Source organism: Nelumbo nucifera, chromosome 4, assembly GCF_055504915.1.
Source record: "Nelumbo nucifera cultivar China Antique chromosome 4, China Antique-T2T, whole genome shotgun sequence".
NCBI classification, from domain to species: Eukaryota; Viridiplantae; Streptophyta; class Magnoliopsida; order Proteales; family Nelumbonaceae; genus Nelumbo; species Nelumbo nucifera.
The window spans coordinates 85972937-85994525 of record NC_142652.1 but is presented as its reverse complement, the minus strand read 5'-3'; the positions used below and the strand labels follow the sequence as shown (position 1 = coordinate 85994525).

The 21589-nt window shown below is 41.9% G+C and overlaps 1 protein-coding gene across 9 annotated transcripts; it reads right to left on the bottom strand.

The window, feature by feature from the left end:
* Nucleotides 1-10076: 10076 nt before the first annotated feature.
* On the bottom strand, nt 10077-15548 carry LOC104585627 (uncharacterized). 9 transcript variants are annotated; one of them, XR_016085967.1, is made up of 6 exons: nt 15328-15548; nt 14797-15097; nt 14596-14696; nt 10783-14426; nt 10598-10666; nt 10077-10454 (listed from the first exon to the last, which is right to left on the bottom strand). XR_016085967.1 is itself a non-coding variant. In XM_010242573.3 (4 exons), the coding sequence occupies exon 4, from the start codon at nt 14165-14167 to the stop codon at nt 10871-10873; it is 3297 nt and encodes a 1098-aa protein (XP_010240875.1). In that variant the 5' UTR covers nt 14168-14426; nt 14596-14696; nt 14797-15097; nt 15328-15548; the 3' UTR covers nt 10564-10870. The 9 variants fall into 9 exon arrangements, 6 of the variants coding, with proteins under 6 accessions (XP_010240875.1, XP_010240891.1, XP_088760596.1 ...); XR_016085965.1 differs by having other exon boundaries at nt 10080-10454; nt 10598-14426; XR_016085966.1 differs by lacking the exon at nt 10077-10454 and having other exon boundaries at nt 10564-10666.
* Nucleotides 15549-21589: the final 6041 nt, after the last annotated feature.

The following is a 21589-nucleotide window of genomic DNA, read 5'->3' as shown; positions in this document are numbered from 1 at the left end:
ACCCCGACTCCCAGGTTTCTCTGAAGTTGGCCCGTGTGCCGAATGTTCCGAAGGATGGTCAACGTGCATAGCGGTTACCTCTGAGGATTTCGGACCGGTAAGGCACGACCTCTCGAAAATCTCGGATGCAATGTGTGAAGGCTACACCAAACAATGCCTACATAAAGGCACCAACCCCCAATGACACAGGGTACGCGCGATTATTTGCTCACTAGCTTACTAGCATACAAATTTTTAGCTCGCACAACCCAGTACTGACTTAAGCATCAGAGTGACCTTGTCAAGTTAGCCACCCCGGGTTCTCTGATCTACTATTTTGTAGCTCGTCCCGCAACTGGAGTTCGGATCATCTTCCAGCTAGGAGTGTCTAGATCGCGCACCATCAATTCACACCGTTTGTGGGAAACACTACAAGAAGCTAAGTCCTCATCTTCTAGAAAGCTAAGATCTCGCCTTTTAAAAATTTAAGTTTTCACTCTCTAATTTCCATTTTTGATGAACTAAAAAGCATTTTTGAGAAGCATCAACATCCATAACGAATATCAATTACTGGGGGGCAAGAACATCTATGATGAACCTTGAGAACTCCCCTGTGACAATCAGACAAATTTAGGCTGAACCCAGCATTCTCAGTGCCCTAGATAAATATACTGCTACCGCATGTGAACGCCTCTCTCCCTGTGGTAGAGCTATAAGCAGTTCCCGCTATGATTAAAGTGTGGAAATTCTATGAGATGAAGCATGAATTTCCAGATCTAAGCATGGGAGAAGCCCGATGTAGATAGGAGCAAAATGACCTTAACTCATCCTCAATAGCAATCAGCCAGGATGAGGCCTCATCAGCCCCATTTTGCGAGGTCGCCTCTACAAGTCGAGCTCTTCATGGCTCCCGCAAGAGCCGACGGCCAACGGACTACATGGATGCCCTTGCAGGTTGAGCCTTCCAAGGATCCTGTGCGAGCTGACGACCTAAAGCCAGTAGTGCTGCCCTTGCAGGTTGAGCTCCCAGTGGCTTCTTGTAGGAGTGGATGACCGACATCACTATGAGGCTAATGCAGTGAAGTCGTGGCCCTGAACTGCTGGCTCACGCCGACAACAACTTTATGTATCAACAACCCTCACAAGGGGGGGGGGGGGGGGCAGAACATGTACGTTGTGGTCTCGCAAGTACTCACCCAGGAAGATAATCCCATGGGATGATGTAGAAGCAGCCATATGAGAAGTTACTACAGAATGACCACCCACTTAGGTGGAGAAGTCAGGCCGCACGTCGGCTAAGTAATATTGTGGGGAGTGGACTATGAGTCGCTCCCAGAGCCCAAGGGCTACGGTGCTGAACAAATAGTGACCTCGGTGCTAAACACGAATAAGACCCAGTCACCTCTTCGGCATGGGCGAAATAAAAAAGCAGTTCGCGTTCAGCACCATCGGTGTGCAGACAGGTCGGGTACATACCATTCCACTTCAGTCTCATCGGTGTGCAGAAGAAGAAAGAGAAAAAGAAAGAAAAAGAAGCGAATGAAGGAAGACTAATTCAGCACAAGAGAGAGAAACAAAGGAAAGATTAGACCATGACAGACGCAAACTTGGCTGATCTCTTCACAGTAGACCTCCACCTCGGTTTCAGGCTCCGCATCGAACTCGCTAGCTAATCTTTTGAGAACCAACTTGAGGGACACTGCGTCGAAGTCTACCTAGGTGGAGCAACCTGATAAAGTAGTCACACAGAACCCCTTCTTGAGGACAGCATGATGAGCTTTGCTCTTGAGGTACTTAGTCGGATTGCAGAACCCCTTGATGGTCACATCCCTAATAAGGTAGATGAACTCGGGGTACTTGTTCCACCTCTCCTTGAGCGGATGAATTTGCTCTTGTGCCCTGATAATCAAGACTGCGAGGTCCTGCGTAAGGCTGCAAACACTTGGACTCTTCCGACTTGAGGAGCAAATTGGATTGACGCCAACGACTACGAGCTCATCAAACAGTCATTTGGGGCCAAAGGAACAATCTACTCCCTTTGCCGAGCTGCCCTCAGCTCGAGAGTGGGGGGCAATTGATGAGGGCGGATTTGGCCCTCTAAGAACCTCATGACACATGGCATCCCGAAATAGCTGGACGACACCCAGATGCCACCTAAGCGATGATTTGGAGTCCCAGATCGTAGTTCATCTTCGCCTGGACCTGGCGACCTGCCTTTATCACTGACCTAGCGGCCTTGACCACAACTTAGATCGGCTTGTAGCGCCTCATCCAGGGATGACTTGTAGTACCTCGTCACCGATCGAAGTGACCTCGACGCAAGACGCGGCCTCTTTCGAGGGCTTGCCGACCTAATTGAGGACCAAGCGGCGACCTGCGAGATGTGCTCACTGACAATTTCGGCATGCATACCCCGACACTCCCAGGTTTCTCTGAAGTTGGCCCGCGTACCGAATGTTCCGAAGGATGGTCAACGTGCATAGCGGTTACCTCTGAGGATTTCGGACCAATAAGGCACGACCTCTCGGAAATCTCGGATGCGGTGCGTGAAGCCTACGCCAAACAATGCTATATAAAGGCACCCACCCCAGCGACACAGGGTACGTGCGATTATTTGCTCACTAGCTTACTAGCATACAAACTTTTAGCTTACACAACCCAATACTGACTTAAGCATCGAAGCGACATTGTCGGGTTAGCCACCTTGAGTTCTCTGATCTATTATTTTGCAGCTTGGTCCAGCTCGCCGCGCAACTGGAGTTCGGATCATCTTACGGCTAGGAGTATCTACATCGCGCACCATCACCCTTCATCACCTCTTGCCAGATATCCACAGTGTATAATTTTCAAAATCCCCCAACTCAATAAAATTCTTCCCATCTTTGATGAATATTTCTTATGGAGTTTTTAATGGCGGAAACGTATTGCTGCAATCAGAGATAAGAAACAATCAATCTTCTATTTTTTTTCTTTTTGATTTTATGCCTCCACAAGACAAACTCATGTGGAGATCAAATCAGCCCCCCACAATGTTCCACAGCACATCCCTGCCGTGTATTGGGAAAATCTCCCGATGATAATATCAGAAATGATGGTATCATCGACTCTGGATCTCTTGCCCACACAAACTCTGCCCATGTCTACCCAACTACCCTCCGTGAATTGGGAACATCTCCCCCTACATAATACTATGTAAGAGGATGAGATATTCTCCATATGTGACTATAATGTTACGTAGGAAGTCGTGAGCAGAGTTTGTATGAACAAAAAATCTGGACTCGATATCATTATCGGAAGAAGTTCTCAATACACGACAGGAATGTGCTGTGGGACGTAGTGGGGGCAATCTTGTTGGGGCTGATTTGAACTCACTCCTGTAAACCCAATTTCAATTGAGGAAAAATTATTCAAATGCATATGTTAACGGAGCATTGCTCCTATCAAATGGAGCCCACCTACGACCAAGAATAGATTCTTGCCAAAGGAATAGATTGCTTTTAATTGTTGGAGGAAAGTAAGAACTGCAGAACACCCGACCAAGCCATAAGTGGACATTTTCGAAACAAACCAGACTGCGATTGATCAAAACTACAGAACATGTGAGAAAGTTAGAAGATTTCTTTTGTTTATCATCATATTCTCATTAATACTCTTCAGTATTGACCAAAACTGGTGGTGCAAGAACATAACCTCAGAAGATTTTCCTTTTTCTTTGCAATTCTAGAACTACATAATTGAAAAAAAATTCAAAAGAAAAAAAAGACCAAAACGAAACAAGAAAAGATCGAAACAGAAGCTAGAAGGATCAGAAATCAGAAACAGAACGTCACAATCATCTCTGCATCTCTCCTCACGTATGTATTCTTTAAATCTATAACCCAGGTGCACACGTGCAAGAATGGTAACCGGTGTCATCAGCAATATGAACACAGTATAAACAGTAAAAAGAATAGTTTGGGCATTTAAAAACTTTAAACAGTCATATGCAATCTTTTTCGAAATTAACTGATAGAATACTAACGGAGGTGGTCTTTGTCCAACGGCCAAAGTTCAGAGGTCTTTGTTAAAAAAAAAAAAAACGACATAGAGGTATTCGTCACTGGCTCATAGTACGGGGGGATGGTTTTCAAAACCGGACCGGACAGGACGGTCAGATCAGAAAAATCAGGAGCCGGTCAAGTGATCGGCTTCGTTTTTCTCTAAAACCAGGATTTCTCAAAAACTATTGATTTTGGTCAGCAAACCGCTGACTTGAGCGGTTAACTGTTCAAATCATTTGAACGGTTTTGACCATTTTTTTTATTTTTTATTTTGTCAGAATGGGTCGGCCATTCGGTTCGAATGGTCGGACCGTTTGACCCAATAACTGGACCCCTGACCGGTTTAGTCTTCGAGTCGGTTTTAAAAACCATGACGGGGACCTTTGTAATTTACCCAACTAAATACTATTTCTGTACATAACAAGGTTCAAAATATCGATACGCCCAATATGCCGATATAGGTGTATCGAGCGAATCGATACCCTTTTTATACGTTTTATTTTTATTTTTTTTTGCAACCGGTACAGGGGGGCCGATTTAGGTCTCCTCCATCCCCTGGACCAGTCAGACCCCCGATACACCCACTATATGGGCGTATCGGAAGAGTGCCGGAACGATAAGTATCGGCTTATACGGGCCGATACATGCCGATACTTTGAATCTTGATACATAATGCAATGTTTAAAAAAATGATATGAAATCAGAACCTTTTATAATTTATTTTATTTTTTAATTAAAATAAAAATGACTAAAAACCGTTAAATGGGTCGATGATTTAACCACCCGAATCAACAGGTCAACCAATTCAATGGTTTTTAACCAGGAACTGGATTTAGGTAAAAGAGAACCAGTGCCTAAACAGCTCACGGCCCAACCATCAAAGTCAACCGCAGTTTGAAAACATTGAGATAATGAGAAAAAAATTGAAGCCAAATATCTCTTAAGTGGACATGGAGAAATCATTTCAGAAAACAAAGCCCAAATTAAATTACAACATCCAAGATACTCCGTTTGATGAGAGCTGTGAGGAAGGATAAGGATTAGCTATTGAGATCGGCTTCAGTCAGGGCAAGTCTATTCTTATACTATTTCAACAGTCTCTTTTAACCTTAGATTGAGAATATCTCACCATGAAATAAAATATAGAAGTATGGAATTATTCCAAATTGCAAGACTATAAAAGCTGTTTGAAAGGAATCCGGCTTGGGTCAGGGCAAAGCTCATTCCAACAACTTTTACAATCTTACGTTTGTAATATCTCCATACTTGTATAATTTATTTTATGAGAAATATTCCCAATACAAAATTGCAAAGGGCTGGCTATTCATACATTACGAACACCGACTTGCCCTGACAGAAGCCGAAAGCTTGAATTTGTTGATACCTGCTCCGAAGAAAGGACTCAAACTTGAGGTTGATCCGTCGATGATAAAGGTGTTTGTATCCGAGATAAGAAATCGAAGCCAATCAATTGTTTATTTGTCAGGCACTACATAATAGTAATACCGAGAGCAGCATTCCTAATGTTGGAGGCCTTCCACCTTTAATTTAATGAAGATGATATTGACGCTGAGAAATCTTAGCCGAGGCTGAAGATTAAACTAAATTTATTCTTGAAGTTGCTAAAGAGTAAAGGAGCACCCTAAACAGAATTTTAGTGGCATAACGCTTTTGAAGAAGCCTAAACTAGTAATGCCCCATACGTTTTTTACTTTCTATTAAGTTATTTATTGGGGTAATATACTTATTCGGGTAAATGTATTTTTTTTATTTTTTAGTTAAATAATATAATGATCATTTTAATCATAAAAATTCATTATTAAAAGAGGCAATTTCATTTCATCAAAGTATTGGCAACTTTTCCCTGTGCTATATTTGGTTTAAAGGAAAAAGTAGGGAAGGAAAAGGAAAGGAAGAGAAACCTTTACAAATCTTGTATAGGTTTCCTTGCATTTCCCTTCCTTTCCCTATTTTTTCCTTCAAACCAAACATAGCCTTGGTGAAAAAGTTATTTATCGCCACTTAACTGGATAAAAAAAAATAATTTTTCTGTTAATTATACATAAATCTAAAAAAAGAGCATGGACATTGACTAAATCTTAGTCATTGAAAACAAAAATCCTAGGAATTATGGTGAAGTTATTGCAAATTGTCTAATGCTGCAACAGTCGAGAAAATTGATAATTAATGCACTACTTTGCTACTTAATTGATCGTTAAATTTTGTGGTTGAAGTTGTAAAAACTAATTCCATGCTTGTTTATATTTTTCAAGAATTACAGCCACTTGAGTAGAGTGATTTGCATTTTGCTGGAAAGCAAGCTTCATGTGGTTTTGAAAATTATGTGTCTGTTTGGAACCGTTGCTGTTGTTTCAGAAAACAGCACCACATCAGCGCCATGTAGGAAAAAATGGTGCTCCAAGAAACACCCTTCTGTTTGGAACTGTTTTTCTATAGAAAATGGTGCTCTAAGCCATGGCTTGGTGCAATGCCAAATTTAGCTTTTCCTGAAGCTGTAGCTCGTTACTGCCAACAGGGCAATGATGTGGTAGTGAATAATGAGTAGAAGTGCAAAACACATTTCTTGAAGCATTGATACCAAACAGAAAATATTGATGTTGCTCCAGGAAACGTTCTATTTGGCAACAACAATTCAAAACAAAAAAAAAGCACCATTTTGCTGCAACTGCAGCATCGATGCAAAACATATACTATAATCATGCGACTGAAATTGAAAAATTCCTAGAAACTCCACTCTAGAGTTGATGACCATTCTTTTAGTTTGATTCCTATAGTTGAACTTTGAAACAATAACCGTATATCTTCTAGCTATTGAGGAAGATAAGGACTTTTAAAAATCAACTCGAAATCAGAACCCTTTTGTGGCCACTTATTTTTGGGTCAGTGGTTTGACCATCCGGGTCAACAACTGTTCAAAAATTATGCCTCCACATGGATGAGTTCATCAAATGGAGCAAAGGAGCACTGAGATATGATGGGTTCCTTTGCTCTGCCTCCGAAAGCAAAGGAAAGAGCTGAATTTGAGAGAAAGAGTTGCATCAAGGGAATCATTGAGTATAGATAGGAAAGAGAGTGGGTTTTGGCGATCAGGATGTGCAAAACGTAATTTTTTGGTTCCCTACAACGTATCCATTTTGGGATCTACCGGTGCACACCAACATATGGTCATCAAACGGTGGGCATGCTTGACATTTTCAAAATAATTAATTAATTAAAGAATGGCATCATCATTTTCTACTATCACTTTTACGTCGAGATAACAGAAAGGGATATAGATGCCATAGTGTAGAAAAAGCAGGGAAGGACAGTGTGCATTAGCATAACGCAGGATACTGAATTGCAACTGTCAGAAACTAGGGGTGAGCAAGAAAAATAAAAAAACTGAACGGAAATTTTGGTTAATCGAATCAGTCGATTTGGTATTTTAAAATAACTGAAAGTATTGGTCCGGTTTCGGTTAACCAAAATAGAAAATTGGCGATTAACCGAACCGATTGGTATACATATTTATATATTTTATGTATATTATATATATTTTATATTTTTTATACATTATAAATTAATAAATATGTATTATATATAAATATATATATTTATTATTTAAAATATAATATTATATATATATCTAGTGTTTTATTATATATTTATATATTTTATAATATAGGTCGTAAATAATAAAAAACCGACAAACCAAACCAGTCAACCAATTAACCAATTGGCTTCAGTAACCCCGATTCGGTTTCAAAAATAAGCCCACGGATCAATTAACCAAACCATAAGCACCCCTACCAGAAAGTACAAGGAAAATTTCAGCAAAACTTTGTATAAGTAGGGGAAGGTAGCCTTCCTTTCCCCACCGTCTTTTCCTTCAAGCCAAACACAGCCTAAAATAGTGGACAACATTTTGATTTTTGACGAAATACAAAGAGGGAAGGTAAAAGACTAAGAGTCCTCTCATCTCATCTGGATGCTCACATGGATCTCTTTTTCTTTCCATTTCTTACATTTGTGATTTGTTAAAATGGGTTGAATCAAACTCAGATAGGGGTTTATTCAATCCAATAAGAATATGAGAGATCTAAATTCAATCCATAAATATGTAAAACATAGATTTACACTTTTTTATGTATTCAGATATCTTATCCAAACTTGATTCATTTAAAATAGGGAGAATGATAGCTCATCCCAGGGTCAGAATTTGTAGGCTCAAAGTACATTTTGGGTAGGTGCCAACTCAAAATTGATGCCAATTCATAAGCGGATATAGGTGCATAAAATATGGATTTTTGACCTTTTGAATGTTTTTTATAGTTTTGCAGTGAAAATCCAAAATCTGCATTCGGTCTGTCCATACTTCTCCGTTTAAAATATCAATAAACTTGTATAGAAATTATGACAAATTTTATATAAAACAAAAGATGTATAAAAAAGTGTAGTGCAGTTTCTCCTCAACATGTGGACTCCAACGTGGTTTTAGAAAGGTGGACTAAGTTTCTTAATGGCTGCACAGTAGCCCTCACCTGATGGGATGATGGGCTTCTCAGGTTTGATGGCTCGGGATCATAATGAACTGGGAACTTGGGAAGGCCAGTGTGCAGTTTCTCCTGAGTTCACATCAGAATCCCACAGGACACGCCCCCACAGCACATCATAACCGTGTATTGGGCATATCTCCTGATGACAAATACGTGAGATGTTCTCAATTTATGCTGAAATGTGCATGTGGAGCAGGCGCCCGCTGATATGATTTTGTTTCTCCTCAACATGTGGAATCCAAGGTGTTGAAAGAATGTGTCATGCCATTTATCAGCTGGGACTGTAATTGGGTGAGCATAGACAGCGATTGTCAGGTTACCGTGTATTGCCTATCTTCATCAAAAGTTAACTGTGACAAGGAGATTGCTTCCTCGATCGGGATATGATTCAGCTCATCAAAGGCAAGGAGTTTTGTTTCTCTTTTATTCAGTGCGTGAATCATGATGGCTCAACGTATTAGATTATAATCATAGACAGTCAAATCACCAAAAACCATGGTAATTTGGTGATGCATGAGAATTTAAGCCATCAGAGAGTTCCATGAATCAATCCCAGTGATGGTCAAACCTTCAAAACTTGTTCTTTTATTAGTTAAGAGTCTACAGCAATTTCTAAACAATCAGAAACCCACGTGAATTAGGAAGAATACCAGTTGATTGGAATCTTCCTTTGCCAGACATTGTTCAAACGAACGAGGCCTTGGGAGCAGAAGACAGTAAAACCACAATTGGAGAAGTATATGCCATAAGCTGAGTATCACGCTCCAGAAAGCTTCGGTCTTGTCGTCTTGACTAGATGACACTCATAAACTTCTAGCCAAATGCTACTTCGCCCCTCAGCTCATGCAGAGCAAGATCAACATTTGAATTGTTAATTTTTATATGCAAATTAGATTTTATCCATTCAATTTTTAGTTTGGAATTGGATCGAAATAAAACATTGACCAGCATTTACAGATTAAATAAAAATAATCAGAATGTTGAATACTTTTTTCTTGATGAATAGAATGTTAAATACTATCAACAAAATGAATTAAAAATGACTTAAAAATAATTTCTACGAGACTTAAAACCTATGACTAGTAAACATACAACATTAACTGACTTAACCAACAGAAAAATACCAATTTTATGTTAAATATGAGTTATTGTAATTGTCATCATCATCATAATCCAAGCTTTACCCAACCATATGGGGTTGGCTACATGAATCTCGTTTCACCATTCTATTTTATTTAAAGCCATAATCATTGTTAAAGTACTGGCACTAAAACCATTTCTTAGTACCACCCATGTTCTTTTTGGTCTACCCCTAACCCTTCTAGCCTAATCACTTCTCACAAGTCACAAGTGTTGTTCATGGTCTTCTATGTACACGACCAAACCATCTAAATCTACTCTCATTTTATCACCCATCAGAGATACTCCTAGGATCCTACAAATAACTTCATTTCTGATCCCATCCTTCATTGTTTTTCCACCCATTCATCTTTAGCATACACATTTCTATTACACAATTTTTTGGACATGTTTCATGACTGTCTAGCCATAACTTGTCTTACAACTGTTTTTATAGAATTTTGGTTTTGATCTAAATATACATTAGACTATCACATAAAACTCTGGATGGTAAAATTTTGTGACGAATCAGATTGGGTTGAACCCGTATTTATTCCAATTATAAACAAATTCAATTCGGGTGACCTCAACTAGATCAAAATCAAATTGGGAGATTTGCACAGATGCATTCCGCTGAGAAGTACGCACAGCTCCAAGGAAACGGTACAATCTGTAGTTGCTTATGGTAAAATTACCATATCCGGGCAACTGGACATACTAGCAGGCATAGAGACGACATATTACCCGGGCAACTGGGCATCTGTAATTCAAAGCTGTGTTTTGGTACATTTCTATTCAAAGTTCAAACATATTACTGAGAGAGAGAGAGAAAGCATAGAGACGACATATTACAAAAGATGCCAAATAAATAGACAGTTAATAATGGGAGTGTATATCATTCACCTCATCTGAGTTTAAAAGATTGATCCCATCGCTCATCCATTACATAAGATGCCAAGCTGCATCATTAACCTGAAGGATCAAAACAAGAAAAGAAAAGCTGAAATGTCAAAAAGAAAACAAAAAAAGCACGGCTTTTCCTTCCCCTTGAAACCTTCAGACCAGAACAAAATCGTCAAGGAACCCACCCATGCTTCTGAAGGCAGCTCCAATATGCATGCCCCATATAGAAACCTAGGATGCTCTAACACGAACTAGTAAAGAGCTTAACAAAAATTAAGAAGGCATGGCTGCAGGATCAAGTTCCCAACAGCCTCTCAATCTGCCATCCCTCTCCTCTGTCAACTGGTGGGCAGGAATTTGATGAGAAAATCTGAGCAACTCCACCCTTGGTATCTCCATAGTGACAGCTGACGCACCTTTTCTTTTAGCCTTGTAAACTGACTTGTAACCATCCACCTGTACCAAGAGCAGGACTTTTATCCCCAAAGCATTGTCCTCAAGGATTTCTACTATGTCATATTTGCAACCAAGCAGATCAGAGCATGTCCATTCAGTATTCCAGTCCTTGAATAATGCCCAAACTTCACCTTTCCTTGGGTAGATATTATATCCATTCTTACCAGAGGTCTCTACTCTCAACTGGTGAGAAAAGAAACCGGTTTCATCATAAACAGTTGGTTTCCCGTTTTGAACCTTAAAAGTACCACAGCAAATAGGAATCTCCTTGTCAAGCCACTGAATCATGTCCTTAGGCTGCTCACAGGCTTCAAGCCATGTTATGTACACCTTGAAATCTGGGGGAGACTTGATTTTCTTTATTTGAGCATAGTACTTAGGCAAGCCATCCACATCACTATATAATGCCCATATCTGACCGGGTTGAAACTTCTCATGGGATTTTTCACTTTCAAAGTCATAAAAATCTGACTCTGGAATTTCAGAAGGTTCTGCAGACGAAACAGGAGAGGAACTAGGATCTTCAGCAACACTATCAGAATTGGTGTCCCTGGGACCTGAATTCCTCTCTTCTTCATCAGCTTGACACATCGAGTCACTTACTTCAGCAGGAGGCAGACCATCACGGCAGCAGTCTCCCATACCACTGTCTAAATGCTTGGCAATCTCTTCTTTCCTCATACATTGACCTGCATTTGCTTGACTAGGCTTCGTATGGATGTCATTCAATCCACCCTGAGACTGATGGCTGCTAATTGAATTCCTACTTTCTGGGGCATTCTTCTCATCTTGGTCTATGCTCTCCTCCTTCATGTTACACCTCTTTGTCAGGGGCCTCTTGTTCTCTGGAGATTTAGGGCATGAACCCTTGACTTTAGCATCGGCATTTTCAACTTCTACTTTCACATCTTCTGGACAAGCATACTTTTCCAGATCAGTAGGCAGAGAAGCAGGATCAAGCTCAAACGACCCTTCTGGAACATCCTTTCTTTCCTTACCAGTCATTCTAAATGATGGTACCTTATGGGAAAACCTAAACAACTCATTGGGCAGTATTTGGAATGAACCAACACCCTCCTTCGTTGTTCTTTGAAACAAGCATACAAACCCTTTCACCTTACCAATAAATTCAACTGTAATACCAGCTTCCTTATCATATTCTGACAGGACTTCAACAAATTCATACTCATACTTTCTATGATTATCTGGTTCAGATTTCCAATTGATACTCCAGTTCTTAAAAAGTGCCCAAGTTTCTCCCTTTCTAGGGTATATCATGTAAGAACCTTTGGCTCTGCCTTTTTCCCAGGAAGCCAAATGAGAGAACATAGGCATATCCTCAGCAAACTCACTACTCCCTAGTCTGAACTTGCCACAAGCAACTGGCAACTCCTCATCTGCCCAATCAATCTCATCTTTGTCATCTGGATCAGGTTCTAGCCAAGTGATCCGCAACTTAAATCCAGGTGAAAATACTTTCCCAACCCGAGCATAGAACCTAGGCATGCCATCCACATCATCATAGATAGCCCAGACTTGATCAACTGCAAAAGAATCCTCTTTTCTGTTCTTGTCAAAGTCACTGAACTCTGCATCAGGGCAGTCAAAGAACCCAGGCTCTAGCTGGGTCTCATGGCTTGTCTTTGATTTAGAATCATCAGCTTTGGACTTTTCTCTGACATCATGCACAGGCACTTTTCCATTTTCTTTGCATTCCTTGGCCCTATCTTTTCCATTTGCTAAGTTTTCTCCAAGAGGGGGCTCCTCTTTCTCAACCTCTTTACTATCACTGACAAAACCAGCCTGCTTATTGGTTTTAGATGCCTCTTCCTCCAAAGATGTTTCCTTGCTCTGCTCATCTGAAGTGCCTCTTGACCTTTTAGTAGAAGGCACAAAGTCATCATCGTCACTTGTATCTTCATTATAAGTAACTTTAGTCTTCTGTCTAGTAGACCTCCGTGGGTAATGGCCTTCAGTAGCTCCATTCTGAGGAGAAGAAAGACCATCTTCCATAACTTCTTCAGTGTCAATGCTGCTTCCAGAGTCACAACTTTCACTTGATTCCTCTGTGATCTTCCTTCCTCTCTTCCTGTTTTGGCTTCCTGAATGTTTTAAATCCCCAGTCTTTTGTTGCACAAACTCAGGTCTTTTTGCCCTCTCATCCCCAACTCCCCTATCTACACCTCCATCTTCCTTTGATGTTGTTTTAGACTTTTCCCCAGCCTCAGAAGTGCCTCCTGTCCTTGGGACTTTTTCTGATGTAGAGATGCCATAGTTGGAATTACCTTGAAATCCCATACTGCAAGGGGGATTCCAAGCAGTGCTTTGTGGGCCCACGTTGTGAACAGCCTGACCTGGTGCCACTTTCTGTTGGGGAAACACAGGGCGATACCAATTGCTTGTAGGTACACCTTGAGCATCTAACTGTCTTGCAATAAAGGGCTTTGTACATTTTGGACAATTCAGATACTTGTTCAAAGTTTCTGTGAAATACTGATACTTTACACCACAAGAAGGGCACATTGTCCAGAAAGTCTGCCGGCCATTGGAGAACACTGGTTGGCCCTGCTGCTGCTGCTGCTGGTACTGGGTGCTTGTGAACTGTGGAGGAGCAACATTCACAAAATTGCTCTGAGCCCCAGGTTGTTTCCTGACAGAAGAGTTTCTACTTGCCTGAGGTTGGGGCTGCTTTGGCACAACAACTGTTCTCATGGAGTTTCTACGTTTCATGTCATAGGCAGAACGTTTTGCCTGGTCAGAAAGCACTCTCTGGGCTTCCCCAATCAGCTTAAATGCAGCCTCTGCTCCAGAAAATTTGTTTTTATCAGGATGAAGTAGGAGTGCAAGCTTTCGGTACTGCTTTTTTATTGATGCTTCATCTGCTGTTTGTTCAACTTGAAGGATTGCATACCAGTCCATCTCAGATCCAAATATCCTCTGCTCGGCAGAACAATGCACCTCACATACTGTTAGCAACTGGGATATGTTCTCTAGGTCTGGATAAAGTTGTTGGGCTCTGAGAGCAATTTTCCGAGCTCCCATAAAATCCTTGGTTTGCATCTTCTTCTCTGCAATTACCTTGGCTCTGATGGCCTCTTCTTTGTTGCAGTCCATGGTTTACAGAGGATACAGATATTACCCAGCTATGCTTCCCTCATGACCTCTCCCACCTTATTCTCAATTTGTTCAAATGATAGTAGGAAGAGAGCAATACATGGTGAGTCTGGCCTCACCCCAGCCCTTTTTTAGCATATATCTCCCTCAAGTTATCTGCTCATATATACCAAATAACCAATATGTCAACTCAGTATCCACACAAGCCACAACAAAACAATATCAGAATTTCCCTCCAAGTTAGACACCTCCTTGGGACCTAAAAGGAGAAACAAAAAGAAATTATTTCTGAAATCAAACAAGAGTTTATCTAGCATTTAATTATGAATCGTTTATATAGTTTTTATTCCCATGTAAATTAAATAAGAGATTAATTAAGCAAATGAAACACTATATCCCAGATCTCTACAAAAGTGCGGAAGAATTACCAAAATGAATGAAGTTTGGAGCAGCCCTTAAATCAACTTAATGAAATAGACAGGACTGAAACCCGAGGATAACTAGAAATGATAGCTTCATATTCAAAAACCTGAATCACGTACCCACTTTGTTATCAGATTGAGCTCCATAATGCGCGCATCACTCGAAATTCAAATTTCAATCGGAAGAGAGAAGGACAAGCAACCAACCTTATAACCAATGAAAACGCCATGCAATTAACTGAATGCACAATTCAAACTTCTCCATGTTGGCATAAAAAAAAAAAACGTCCGTTGTGCGTAGTCAGCAAGACACACACACACAAACTCTCTCTCTCTCTCCAATCCAGGTACCAAAAACGAACTACAGAAACCCTAATTCTGCTAGAATAGACCAAAACCCAAACCAAACCCTAGATTACTAGCTGTCCAACAAACAAAAACAACAGCCAACCAGAAGCAGAAGAGCCGCGCCAAACAAATCAACAAAGCTCCCGATGCAAAATCAACCCTAGCATGAACCAAAACGAGAAACCCACATCAACACAAAGCCCATGTAAAGAAAACTTTCACAAAACCAATAAAAACTCAAACATCTGTAGAAACCCTAGAACGAGAACAGATAGAAGGAAAACCTAACACCTAACGCACACACACAGAGAGTGAGATAGATAGACCGGAACAGTAACGAACAAACAAACAGAAACGCAGATGAGAGATAGAGAAGAGAAGCAGACTTACTTTTGTGGCTCTGTTGAGAAATGAACCCGCGAAATAGTTGTCGAGATTTGAGAAAATTTTCAATGAGAGGGAAAATAAATATAAGCGTGGGAAACTAGAGAGTAGAGAGGGAACAAAAATGAAAAACCAAACGAGACAGGCTCCAGGCAAACCACCCGCCCAGCGGGAACAGATGGAAGAAATACAAGCCTAGAAGTAGAAGGGTCCCCGAGTTTCTCAGTAATTCCTTGGAGCCCCTACCCTCGGTAGTTATACAACTTCCCTTACAATGACATTAAAATATGATAATTTACCATTTAGTGCTCAAATTAATCAAAATATCCAACTTGTGTCACTGAGAGGGTGGTGACGGAGCCTCGGAGAGCTGCGAACGGTATCCGCCCATCCGGTTTGTCCGAATTCAAATTTGAATCCAGTGTGGTGGTCCTAGTGGATGGTCATCCGAATTCGACTACCTTATAACTAGATCGAATATGGATTCAAACTTTTTCCACCCTTATTCCATCTGATTTGGGGGAATTTGTAAATTTCAAAATACAAGGGTGATATTGAATCATAGTCAGGGGGTTTTGGAAAACAAAATCAACAAATAAATAAAAAATTATGAAATCTGATAAAGTAAAGATTTCTCTTCAATTTATGTATGATGCTTGAACCGTATGAGCTATGATACCATAAGAGTTTTGGTCAATCAAATCTCCCTTCATCGTAGGGCCAAATCACCCCTCATCATTTGTCCTTCACACTCGAGCCAATGTTAATTCAGCAAAGGGTGTAGCTTGTTTGAAGATGAAATATGAGGTGACTTCCTTTGGATGTCGGTTGAGTCTGTCCGCTTAGATCGGCTGACCTGCCAGGCTATTATTAGCGTGGGAACAACATTTCCAATCTAAAAATAGGCGTGCACTTGAAATTGGGCATGGCTTTTCAAAATCCAAAACAGGGCACCCTTTCAAAATTTTAAATATGGCGCATGTGCGGTTTTTCAAAATTCGAAATAGGACGTGCTTTCAAAATTTAAATTATGGTATGTGCACCCTTCAAAATTTCGAGCATGGGCTTCTTCCTGGACCGTTGGATTGGGAAAATCTAGTATGTCGGTGATCCACACTTCTATTTGTAAATTGGGGGGGACCCTCAAGGGCCTCATTTCGCTATCCGATTTTGGACTTATGCTGGGGTGAAGTTTGGTGGAGCTTTGACAATCTCTGGCTCGATAGTGGCAGTTTCCAACAACACGTCTTTTTCCTCATCTCGTCGGTGAGTCTCTTTTCCTCTTAGTCATGTCTAGCGGGTCGAAGAGGGAGTGCTACCCAGATGATCAAGCCGAGGGGGAGTCCTCGTCTCAAGAGCGAAGAGGTTCCCATAGAGGGGCCTCGATCTCTCAACAAGCTTCATCTAGAATAGGTTTCGGGCCCTCCGAGCTGTTCGGCGAGGAGATGGTGGATCTTATTACCAATTATCGTATCCCTAATAACTTGAACTATATCCAACCCAAGGACGGGCAATATCTGTGGAGCCATGGATAGACCAAGGTCTGTGTCTTCAAGGAAGCCCTCATTGCTAAGCTCCACTTCTCAATTCATCCATTTATCTGTGAAATCCTTCAACACTATGACTTGGCACTAGGTCAACTGCACCCGAACTTAAGGACCATTGTAGGCACCATTTCTCTTAGCCATCACCTTAGTTTCCCCTCAGATATAGATGTCTTCATGGGGCTATGTAGTACAAAGAAGCTTCCCAACAAGCCCTATTGTATATACATCAACTACTTATTTGGGTTTAAGCTTCTAGGCAGTTTTCCGTCCAAAATCACAAACTGGAAGACAAAATTCTTCTTCCTGAGTCATGAGGAAGGTTGGCCAATGTCGATGACCTGGAGGGTTGATCCAAGAAGATACGAAGTCGAGTTCGATGAGGAGTTGCGGAGTGACTTTAGACTCCTCGTTGAACGGCGCTCTTTGGTCAACGAGTTCCTAGCTGAACCGACATTGAGGCCGGCCTTAGCCCTATAGGTAGGTCACACTATTTTCATTACCTTAAAATTTTGTTTCTTGCCCTTTGTCCCTCGATTTAATTTTTTTATTGCAGAGATGACTAGCTTTTCTTTGATCGTAAGTACAACACGAAAGTTGTCTAAGAAGAAGAGGATGGCGGTTGGTGAGTCTAGTCGCGCGGTCAAAGACAGGCCGGTGGAAGGTTGTCGTGTTGTGGTTAACTTGGAGGAGGGCGGTGACCCGATTCAGACCGACCCTTCTTACGTCACTCCAGTACCACCAACGAGTGCACCCCACTTCGATGAGGCAACGACTCCTTTCAGCCAAGAGATCCCTCCATTCGTTCCCTGGGTCAATTGCTTGATCACTGATCAGATTCATGACCCGTACGCGGCACTTCATATGGGAAGGGGCATTCTCCTTCCTAAAGATGTTCGCGTGTATCATGAGCTTGATCCCTCTGAAGTCGATGTGCAAATAATTCGGAATGTAATGTAGGTATACATCCTTGCGAAAAACTTGCTTTGTTGCTTTATTTATCCCTTAATGAGTTCGTTTTTCTATCCGTAGATCAACTCGATGGATCAAGTCATGATGGACTAGATCATCGCCTCGAGGCGTGAGTCCAACGAGATGAAGGCCAACAGTATAAAGATGTCTTCAAGGGGCTATGCAGTATAAAGAAGCTTCCCAACAAGCCCTATTATTTATACATCAGCTACTGATTTGGGTTTAAGCTTCTAGGCAGTTTTCCGTCCAAAATCGCAAACTGGAAGACAAAATTATTCTTCTTGAGTCATGAGGAAGGTTGGCCAATGTCGACGACCTGGAGGGTTGATCCAAGAAGATACGAAGTCAAGTTCAATGAGGAGTTGCTGAGTGACTTTAGACTCCTCGTTGAATGGCGCTCCTTGGTCAACGAGTTCCTAGCTGAACCAACATTGAGGCCAGCCTTAACCCTATAGGTAGGTCACTCTATTTTCATTACCTTAAAATTTTGTTTCTTTCCCTTTGTCCCTCAGTTGATTTTTTTTTATTGCAGAGATGAGTAGCTTTTCTTCGATCGTAAACAAACACGAAAGTCATTTAAGAAGAAGAGAAGGGCGGTTGGTGAGTCTAGTCGCATGGTCGAAGAGAGGTTAGCGGAAGGTACCCGTGCTGTGGTTAACCTAGAGGAGGGCAGTGACCCAATTTAGACCGACCTTGCTTATGTCACTCTAGTAGAACCAACGAGTGCGTCCCACTTCGATGAGGCGACTACTCCTTATAGCCCATAGATCCCTCCATTCATTCCCTGGGTCAATTGCTTGATCACCAATCGGATTCATGACCCGTACGTGGCACTTCATATGGGAAGGAGTATTCTCCTTCCTGAAGATGTCCGCATGTATCATAAGCTTGATCCCTCTGAATTCGATGCATGAATAATTCAGAATGCAATGTAGGTATACATCCTTGCGAAAAATTTGCTTCGCTGCTTTATTTATCCCTTACCGAGCTGCTTTTCTATCCGTAGATCAACTCAATGGATCAAGTCATGATGGATTAGGTCGTCGCCTCGAGGCATGAGTCCAACGAGATGAGGGTCAACATAGAGACCCTCTAATCTCAACTTGAAGCAACCCATCTCAGTGCCGAGGAGGACCAGCAGCAGTTCTGTCCCCTTAGCGCGAGTATGAACCATGAGCTAGAAGAAGCTAGAGGACAATTGCCAATTTGAATGGTGAGCTCTAGGAATGCCAAACCAGGCACTCTGACGATATTCGCTGAGCTGAAGTTGCTGCTGTTGAGCGCTTTCGCCAATCTTCGGAGTTTGAACAAAAGAGATTTGATGCGATGATACCCTCTCTGAAGAGGGGCTTCAAGCTGTGCCACTGCTTCTTTGATGCTCGTACTCGAACCTTGACTTGGGCTCTATCTCACTTAGGTTAGTTCCAGACGATCTGACCCAAGAGGTCGAGCAAGAGGCAACTACTCCGGAGGAGGACGACGGTGATGAGTATGACGATGAGGGTGGCAACGAGAATGATGATTAGTGGAGGATTGATCTTTCCATATAGGGTTCTACTATGATATGGAGAAGATATGATATCTGAAAAACAACTGGCCAATAAACATTTTCAGGACCGCTATATGTCGGGCCTGCGAGCTCGGCAGAATTTGGATTTGTTGCGACCTATCTTCTATTTTTGCTGGTTGTAGGGAATTCTCCCATAAATGGAACTTCTGAAATATTCCTTTCCTCACCTTTCCCCTTTTTTTTGTTTATGAAAAACTAACGTCCTTTGAGATTGGTTCGAGTGTGCATTAACTGAAGTACTAGAAATGTAGTTCGGCTTAACCAGGTCAAAGCTACGCTCATCCCGCGAGCTGATAAGTCGTACTGAGAGTTGAGGCAGTGGGTGCATATGAAGCATATGAGAGTCGGGCATGAACTGCTGCTACATCTATGCCATCGCGGGGACCCTCCCGGGTCTGCGTTCATAGGTCAATGTTGCACATGTGCTACACCTGCGAGGCCGGCTCCACAATCAGTTGGCTGCCAACTCTCATGGGAGCCATGGACAGCTCGATCTGCGATGCAGCCTTGCAGTTAGGGCTAGGAGACTATCTGGGCCAAATCTCTAAAGCTTGCCTAGGTTGGTCATTCAGATTTTGCCCCCTTGTGATAGCATCATCAATACATGTGTTGCTATTGGCATTGTTGAAGACATTATTGCCTAACGATTCCATTGATCTTAAGATTAGAAAAAGGTGAGAACTTGACTTTGTGTAGCGTTCCCACGGACGACACCCGTTGATGATGTGTGATGTGGTGCTCCCTACTAGTGGACAGCTCGAACGTCGGACTAAATAGGTTGCCTAGTCGAGCTTCAAGAGAGAGAGATCAGAGTGTATGGGTTGCTTGACCCGAGGTGGGCACTCTGATGCTTAAGTCAGTGAAGAGTGTTGAGAGAGATAAAAGCGAGAGAGATAGAGACCTGTGAATGCTAAATCACATATACCTTTTTGAGGTTGGAAGTGAAACCTTTATATAGGCATTGTTTGGCGTGAGCTTCACGCACCGCGTCTGAGATCTCTGGGAAGATGTGGCTGACCGGTCCGAAGTTCTCGAAGGTAGTTTTGCATGTAGACTAGGCTTTTTTGCCTTCCTCCAAAACATTCGGTGTGGGACTTGACTTCCGGAGGACCCGGGAATGATGGAATGCTTGCGGAGGAGGTCAGTGAGCACGTCTCGCAGGTCACCACTTGGACCTCAGTTAGGTCGACAAGTCCTCGAGGGAGGTCGCTCCTCATGTCGAGGTCCCTTGGACCAGTACTAATGCGGTAGCATAGGTTGGCAAGTCCTCGAGTAGGAATGGCAACAGGGTGGGTTCAGGGTGGGAATTACATTCCCCATCCCTGATCCCAATTTCCAAATCATTCCCCGTCCTCGTTCCCGATCCCCGTTGGGAAAAGAAATGCTCCTCCATCTCTGATCCCGACAAGGATGAGTTCCCCATCGGAGACCTAGATCCTCGACTGTGACTTATTGTTAGTTTTACAGGAACTTGCAAAGTTGCTATTTGGAAGTAGATTCAAATCTATTTGAGAGAGATACTTCAGACTTGTGACTTGTGAGTTGCAAAGTTTCAGATCTGTATCATCTATTTGAGATTTCAAAAATCAGAAATCGGACTTGTGACTTGTGAGCACTAAGTTGAGAGATAGAGAGAGAGAGGACCATTGTGGGCTTGCGGCGTTGCCTCACCTGAGAGAGAGAGAGAGAGAGAGAGTACCGATGGCGACTATTGATTATTGAAAATGATAGACGAGGAACGAAAGAAGAGTAGAGACTTGGGGTTTTGAGTTTCAGCCGTAGGCCCGCCACCAATTCTTTTCTCTGTTCTTTCTTCTTTGTCTTTCGAATTAATTAGTTTAGCTGTTTAGGTTAGTCAGTAGAAGAGAGTCAAGAGACTCTCGAGAGTTTTAAGTTTTTGTTCTTTACTCTTTTTGAGTTTTTGTTATTTGTGTAATTGTGTTTAGTTAATTATTAATCAAATAATTCATAATATAATAATATTATAATATAAATAGTATATATATTAATCGGGGCTGAGGTGGGGGGATTGCATTCCCCATCCCCGACCCCACCAGGTCAGGGAGCCCGAGTACCCATCGGGGATGGGGAAAATTGCCATCCCTATCCTCGAGTGAGGTTGCTCCTCATGCCAAGGTCCCTTGGACCAGTACTGACAAGGTACTAGAGGTACCACAGGTCG

Coding starts and splice junctions, on each gene's coding strand:
- LOC104585627 (XM_010242589.3), bottom strand. CDS start 14,167: ATGGACTGCAACAAAGAAGAGGCCATCAGAGCCAAGGTAATTGCAGAG.